The following is an 8,029-nucleotide window of genomic DNA, read 5'->3' as shown; positions in this document are numbered from 1 at the left end:
TTGCTAGGCTGGTTAGGGTTAGCTGTTCTCCTCCCTGTTTATAGTCCCACAGCCAGACGCTAGTCTTCTCTCTGTTTACCGTCCCCTAGCCAGACATGGGAAAAGTTTCGTTCTCGGAACGGCTGGCTTTCTCCTATCCTGTCCTCCTTCTCTCTTCAATTTCAGGACGATAAGACCTCCGTTGAGTTTTCGACCTTTTTAAAGTTACTTTTTCAGAGTTTTGACTTCAGATTTGGATTTCCAAAACTTTTTCTTTAGCGTAGGAATCGGTCTTTTATTTATAATTTTTTACCCAAATGCAACAGCTCTATTAGTAGTGGAGTGGCACTCACCTCCTCAATAATCTTAGCATGGTTCGGGTCGATACTAGCCAGCTCTGTAGGGTTGTTCAGCGACAGGTGAATGTTATTACTGCCCTGGCCGCTACTCGACGGAGCGACAGTCGGCCGTCACTTTGCTGCTCGAGAATGTACTGCTGAGTGCCGTTCAGAATCAGGACAGTCTGACCGCACTCGTTCGTGCCTGAAATACAATTAGACGGTCAGTGCCTGGAAGAGACTGACAAGAAACCCTATTTAAATAGGAAAAGGCTAGGAAACGGAGCGACCACTACTCGCTGTTGAGGGTCGCTGATTACCTGTTAAAACAGAGAATAAATTATCTTAGCATGGTTCGGGTCGATACTGGCCAGCTCTGTAGGGTTGTTCAGCGACAGGTGAATGTTATTACTGCCCTGGCCGCTACTCGACGGAGCGACCACTACTCGCTGTTGAGGGTCGCTGATTACCTGTTAAAACAGAGAATAAATTATCTTAGCATGGTTCGGGTCGATACTAGCCAGCTCTGTAGGGTTGTTCAGCGACAGGTGAATGTTATTACTGCCCTGGCCGCTACTCGACGGAGCGACCACTACTCGCTGAGAGTCGCTGATTACCTGTTAAAACAGAGAACAAATTATCTTAGAATGGTTCGGGTCGATACTGGCCAGCTCTGTAGGGTTGTTCAGCGACAGGTGAATGTTATTACTGCCCTGGCCGCTACTCGACGGAGCGACCACTACTCGCTGAGGGTCGCTGATTACCTGTTAAAACAGAGAACAAATTATCTTAATAAAGGTAGAAGGTAGTAAAGGGACATTTCAGTCTTATTCTGGTAAGATCTTCTTCTTCCTAGCTTTTCCTATTTAAATAGGGTCGGCGTTTCTTGTCAGTCTCTTCCAGGGAGCCCGCCTCACATGTAGGTACCTCACGTCTTGAAAAAAAAAAAAAAAGAAAGAAAAAAATCATCTCAAAATGTCGGGCAGAATGAGTCGGCCGTCACTTTGCTGCTCGAGAATGTACTGCTGAGTGCCGTTCAGAATCAGGACAGTCTGACCGCACTCGTTCGTGCCTGAAAAACAATTAGACGGTCAGTGCCTGGAAGAGACTGACAAGAAACCCTATTTAAATAGGAAAAGGCTAGGAAGAAGAAGAATAAGGGCGGACAAAAATGACTCACCTAGTACAGCTTCGTTATGCTCAATCGTCGCTTCTCCCGTGAGTCCGCTCCCACTACATTTTATTTGTACAATATTTTTGCCATTCATGTATTATGATCTCAGAACTTTCTATTTGTAAATAAAATTTTGTGAATACTTTTCTCTTGATGTATTTTCTGTTGCTCATATCAATTTCGAGTTTTTATTTTCCTCTGGGGCCACACGATAAACTTTTCTCTTGATGTATTTTCTGTTGCTCATATCAATTTAGAGTTTTTATTTTCCTCTGGGGCCACACGATAAACTTTTCTCTTGATGTATTTTCTGTTGCTCATATCAATTTCGAGTTTTCATTTTCCTCTGGGGCCACACGATAAGTTAAACCTAGAGGATTAAACAATCTAGCTTAACCTAATCCTATGTTTGATTAATAGAGGATTAACATTACAAGATTTAATGATGACCAATTATTGACCATACACCTATGGCGTCAAATTCCATGCTATCATCTTTTCTTTTTCAGATTTGCCATACTTAAGGTCATAAATTGTCAGATTATATGTCGCTCTGCCATATCGTGTGATACTACCTGTTGACTAGTAGTATAATATGGCGGTTAGGGCTAGTAACTTTACCCGCATTTATGGACGAAAATTCACGCTCTCAAGTCAGACTGAAGTTTGCCCAATGTCTGGAATTCAAACTTCAGTGTAACTTGAGAGCCGGTATTTTGTTCACAACTATGAGTGTCCGAGTTAACAGTCCCTGAATCCCTATTAGACCGTGTGAGAATTTGCCATACTTAAGGTCATAGATTGTCAGATTATATGTCGCTCTGCCATATCGTGTGATACTACCTGTTGACTAGTGGTATAATATGGCGGTTAGGGCTAGTAACTTTACCCGTATTTATGGACGAAAATTCTCGCTCTCAAGTCAGACTGAAGTTTGCCCAATGTCTGGAATTCAAGCTTCAGTGTAACTTGAGAGCCGGTATTTTGTTCACAACTATGAGTGTCCGAGTTAACAGTCCCTGAATCCCTATTAGACCGTGTGAGAGAACGACAAGTGACAACAGGCCTTAACGTAACAGGTGTTTCATTTACCCTGACTAAGCAGAGTGTCCAATGTCCGTCTACCTACAAAAGTGGGACGTTTTGGCTTATCGCCCCTCTGATGAGGAAACTACTACAATTTTTCCCGTGAAATATTTTTTTTTTTCAGCTCCTATGGCGTAGTGGTTACTGCACTCGCCTTGCACGCGGGAGACCCGGATTCGATTCCCGGCGGGGTCAAGAAATTTCTATCAAGAAAATGATTGACTCCGTGACTGGATGTTGCGGGGCCCACTCAGCCTCGTGAGTGCCCCGCGGTGGCGCCCCTGATGATGGACCTGTTGATAGAGAACAATATGAGACATAGAATAGAATAGAATATACCTTGTTTATCCTGCCCGAATAGGACTGAAAAGTCCCTTTACCCCAGCAGTCTAAACAAGGTCTCGTATATTTGATGGGTTAAAAAATAACACATACAACTAACAATTCAATAAAAAGACCTTGCTTAACTAGGAAAAAAAGAAAAGAAAAGGTAAATGTAAACTAATGCTTAATAAATATTTATTTATACTGCTCGCATAGGACTGAAAAGTCCCTTTACTCCAGCAGTAGGCTACTACTATTATTGTGGTCAAAGGTGCCAGCACGGTAGGTAAACATTGGATGTTAGGATTATTGAGATATTGGGAAAAATCCTACGATGCTGCAGTGAGCACCAAAGTTGTGATATAATAACACAAGGAAACTGCATTTGCATTTTTTTTTTCCAAGGGCATGCTACGACACAGATCGCACGAGTCTTACCCTGACTAGCGTGTCCGGCCATCAGAACCTCCTGCGTCTGACCGAAGAAATAGGAAAGATTTTGTGAATCCGAGACCAGGGTGAGAAAAACTCATCAGGACATGAGGTCGTGCAGTCAATAATGGATGGGACTCCGGCCGGACACAGTTTTGGCCTCCTTCGGTTTGAATCTCGGATTGGGTGGTCCGCAGTGGCGTAGCGTCCATGTAGGGCGTGTATGGCGGCCATATATTCAAAATTTACTCAAATACCTTAAAATATTGACTTTGAATATTTATGAAGAAGCATGTGCATGACTTATGTAGTAATGTGCATGGTGATGGAAACTTTGGCTGAGATTTTGTAATCAGCCAAGGAGACTGATCTGGGAGTTGAACTTGAGTCTGGTTTTGTGACCCCCAACCAACCTATTACCTAGAATACCAACATTCTTGGTAGGCACTCACTTACTTAAAAAAAAAAAAAACAAGTTTCCATTTATATTTGATCGACAAAAACTCAGAACATACATTTTTCTTATAAATGGTATACCCATCCGTATAAGCAGAGCTTGTGCCACGGATGGGGAAGCTTGTGCCACCCGTGTGAGAAACCTGACGCTTTTTCCGCCACACACGTTGAGACGGTCTGAGCGTAAGTGGCTGGCATCGCGCCTTTTGCGGAACTTAAAAAGGAAGGGGAAGGAGAGAGAGAGAGAGAGGTCTAAATTTCCCCTCTACAAGGTCCTCCCCGCTCTTCCTCCTCATTCTCATCCTCTTCTTCCTCTCCCTCGTCCAAATTATCCCACTCCTCTTCTAGCGCCTGAATCTTCTCCGACTTGACCTTCAGCGGAGTGCCATTCGACCCGCCCGTCAAAACTATTTTCCCCTCCAGGGAAACACTTTCTCCTGGCGGTGAAGAAGCTTCGCCCGCACCGGCCAAGGTAACTTTTCCGTCTAGGCGAACACTTTCACTTGGCGGCGACGAGGCTTCGCCCGCGCCCGCCATCGAAACTTCCTCGTCTAGGCAAACACTTTCCCCAGGCGGCGACGAGGCTTCGCCCGCGCCCGGTCTAAATTTCCCCTCTACAAGGTCCTCCCCGCTCTTCCTCCTCATTCTCATCCTCTTCTTCCTCTCCCTCGTCCAAATTATCCCACTCCTCTTCCAGCGCCTGAATCTTCTCCGACTTGACCTTCGGCGGAGTGCCGTTCGACCCGCCCGTCAAAACTATTTTCCCCTCCAGGGAAACACTTTCTCCAGACGGTGAAGAAGCTTCGCCCGCGCCCGCCAAGGTAACTTTTCCGTCTAGGCGAACACTTTCACTTGGCGGTGACGAGGCTTCGCCCGCGCCCGCCATCGAAACTTCCTCGTCTAGGCAAACACTTTCCCCAGGCGGCGACGAGGCTTCGCCCGCGCTTGCCATCGTAACTTTCTCGTCTAGGCAAACGCTTTCAGTTGGCGGCGAAGAGGCTTCGCCGGCGCCCCAAATTGTTACTTTCCCGTCTAGGCAAACATTTTCCCCTGGCGGGGAAGAGGCTTCGCTTCCGCCAGACAGATCGTGCTCAGGGCCACTCGATTCGACCGGGGCATCGATTACCATCCCGCCCTCGCTATCATAATCGTCCTGAGCGTAATCTTCCCCGTTGAAGGCGGTTTCCCGGGATTCGCTTTTCATCGCGAAGTCAGGGGGTTCTGAGCTCGAGGATCGTGCTCAGGGCCACTCGATTCGACCGGGGCATCGATTACCATCCCGCCCTCGCTGTCATAATCGTCCTGAGCGTAATCTTCCCCGTTGAAGGCGGTTTCCCGGGATTCGCTTTTCATCGCGAAGTCAGGGGGTTCTGAGCTCGCGGGGGAGAGAGTGGCAGAGCTTAGAGGATCCGACATCAGGGGCTGTGAGGATCGGACGGGACCTGACATTGTGGAGATCGATCCTGAAAGAAAGCGGTCATATAAGTTAAGCTACGCCGAGTAGAGCTATTATTAGAATAGGTCAACCAACCTGGTGTACCTTTTTTTTTCAAAGACTATACCTCGGTACCGCTTTCGCATTAGTGCAACGCACACTCTTTTACATCCATGCCTATCCACCATCTAAGAACGGAAAAGTCTGGCTAGAAAATGTCCGCCCTGGACGGGATTCGAACCCTCTCCAGGTTGAGAGTCAGTGCTATTGACCACCCGGCCATAGAGGTGTAATAATAATAATAGACTCTTGAGTGGAAGGCAACCACTAGGCGAGGTTAACGCCTTAGGCGTTCTCTACCACCTAACCCTTAGAGCCTGCGTCTGGTCTACATTGATGATCTCGTACTCTCCGCTTTGCTCCAGACCGCCCGGGGCCGTCTCTTCAGCATAGCTGATGACACAGTTGTTGGCCAAAATGTCGGGCAAAATGAGTCGGCCGTCACTTTGCTGCTCGAGAATGTACTGCTGAGTGCCGTTCAGAATCAGGACGGTCTGACCGCACTCGTTCGTGCCTGAAATACAATTAGACGGTCAGGTAAGTTGTTGTTTTAGCTGCTTCAGCTGCTGATGACATAGTTGTTGGCCAAAATGTCGGGCAGAATGAGTCGGCCGTCACTTTGCTGCTCGAGAATGTACTGCTGAGTGCCGTTCAGAATCAGGACGGTCTGACCGCACTCGTTCGTGCCTGAAATACAATTAGACGGTCAGGTAAGTTGTTGTTTTAGCTACTTCAGCTGCTGATGACACAGTTGTTGGCCAAAATGTCGGGCAGGATGAGTCGGCCGTCACTTTGCTGCTCGAGAATGTACTGCTGAGTGCCGTTCAGAATCAGGACGGTCTGACCGCACTCGTTCGTGCCTGAAATACAATTAGACGGTCAGTGCCTGGAAGAGACTGACAAGAAACCCTATTTAAATAGGAAAAGGCTAGGAAGAAGAAGAATAAGGGCGGACAAAAATGACTCACCTAGTACAGCTTCGTTATGCTCAATCGTCGCTTCTCCCGTGAGTCCGCTCCCATCGCCCATCATCCCGTCAGCACCGGCTATCATTCCCTGGGCCTCCATCCCTTCACCCGGCACCAAGCTCTCCGCCCCGGCCATCATCGCTTGCCCCTGCATCCCTCCATCACGCGGCGCCAAGCCCTCGCTCCCGCCAAGAGAAACCTGTCCCTGGGCCTCCTGGGCGTGCATCGCTTCACGCGGCGCCAAGCTCTCTCCCGAGTGTCCCTGCATCCCGCGCTGGCCCGGCACCAGGCTCTCTCCCGCGCCAAGACTCGAGTCTCCGGCGAGACGGGCGTTGTTCGTGTCGATGATCGTCACCCCGCCCGGCAAGACTAGGGTTCCGTAGCCGCTGTTCTGAACGAGCGGCACCTCGATGTACTGCTGCGACTGGTTGACGTACTCGTACACCTGGAATTGAAAATGACTGTCAGCTTAGAACAAGTTGTTCCATTATACTAACAGTTTAAAAAGAACCTCTCGTCAAATTTAACGTCAAATCTTCGAAAAAGCTTATGGTACTGAGATCAATATGATCTCTCTATTTCTTGAGCCTCAAGATACCATTTATCCTAAAGCTTCCTCATCCGTGCCACAATCTTTGCTTTTACGGTATACCATTTATATGATTTTTTCATGTTCTGTTGTTATGTTGTAATAATAATAAATGGGAACTTGATTAAATTAAAACATTATTTATTGTACCTGAGATCAATGTGATTTTTCAATTTCTTTAGCCTTAAGATACCCACCATTTATCATAAGGCTAAAGTAGGGCTGCCGAACCGGTCGATTGCGGATTGTTTTCAAGTCGATCGCGACCAGCACACCCAGCAGTGTTCGAACCTGGCAATATCATCTTACACACCCGATTACTCCAAACTTGTGCACCAAATTCAGAGTCAAGTCTCTCATTAGGACCAAATTCAGAGTCAAGTCTCTCATTAGGACCAAATTCAGAGTCATTAAGTCAGTCGATCGCAAGACTGTACTGAAAATTCAAGTCGATCTTCCTCTATTATCATTAGTGTTGTTTTATTATTATTATTATTATTATTTTTTTTTTTTTTAGTGTTAAGCATAGATGTAAGCTATAAATTGTGAACATACCCTGTATAAAAATACACAGGATGCCACTTATACTATTGTATACTTGTTCTTACTGAAAAATAAATAAATAAAGCACTGTTTATACCCATACCAATAAAATTGGGCACCGTCACAATGAAAGTGTGAAACTCACCATTGTTCATCATACCGGGCACACTTGCTGGGCCAAGGGACTTCCTAGACCGCTTCTTTCCACTCGTCAAACATTTGTTCCGGTTGTTCATAATGTAGTTGATGATCTGATTATCCGAATTGACCACCTTGAGCTTGAAGTTCCGATTCCCGTGAATGAGGTCGGGGTATTTTTGGAGCACCTGGTAGAAAGGTAAAAAATCTGGTGTGAACATCACACGACTTTCCTTATCCTATTGAATGATGCTTGTTTTTATGTTCTATATTAACTTTTACAATATCTCTAACCGTTTAGTCGGTATAGCTGAAAACCACTAAAAAACGGTCAAAAACCACCAAAAAGCGGTCAAAATACCGCCAACCGCAGCACCTATCTCAACCAAACGTTTTGTGTTGCATCCTTGTCACATTTGTAAACTCCATACCAAATTTCAAGTCTCTAGCTTATACCGTTCCCGATATATTGTTAAATTACACCGAAAACCGCCAAAAAGCGGTAAA

At 46.1% G+C, this 8,029-nt stretch overlaps 2 protein-coding genes across 2 annotated transcripts in view; both read right to left on the bottom strand.

Annotated features, from left to right (window-relative positions):
- LOC113471557 (sodium/potassium/calcium exchanger 1-like) overlaps nt 1-5,252 on the bottom strand; it is a 12,284-nt gene extending 7,032 nt beyond the window's left edge. The window contains exons 1-3 of the mRNA XM_026830800.1: nt 5,103-5,252; nt 4,738-4,953; nt 3,933-4,388 (exon numbers count right to left, since the gene is read on the bottom strand). Of these exons, the coding sequence (XP_026686601.1) occupies nt 4,042-4,388; nt 4,738-4,953; nt 5,103-5,238 (699 nt within the window). The 5' untranslated portion in view covers nt 5,239-5,252 and the 3' untranslated portion in view covers nt 3,933-4,041. The remainder of the gene's footprint in view (nt 1-3,932; nt 4,389-4,737; nt 4,954-5,102) is intronic.
- Nucleotides 1-7,743, bottom strand: part of LOC103519228 (zinc finger protein 335-like) — a 13,443-nt gene extending 5,700 nt beyond the window's left edge. The window contains exon 1 of the mRNA XM_026830798.1: nt 7,530-7,743. Coding sequence (XP_026686599.1) covers nt 7,530-7,743 — 214 coding nt within the window. The remainder of the gene's footprint in view (nt 1-7,529) is intronic.
- Between the last annotated feature and the right edge of the window lie 286 nt (nt 7,744-8,029).

The sequence above is a fragment of the Diaphorina citri genome, unplaced genomic scaffold, assembly GCF_000475195.1.
Source record: "Diaphorina citri unplaced genomic scaffold, Diaci psyllid genome assembly version 1.1 scaffold2615, whole genome shotgun sequence".
NCBI classification, from domain to species: domain Eukaryota; kingdom Metazoa; phylum Arthropoda; class Insecta; order Hemiptera; family Psyllidae; genus Diaphorina; species Diaphorina citri.
This window is presented reverse-complemented; position numbering and strand designations above follow the sequence as displayed.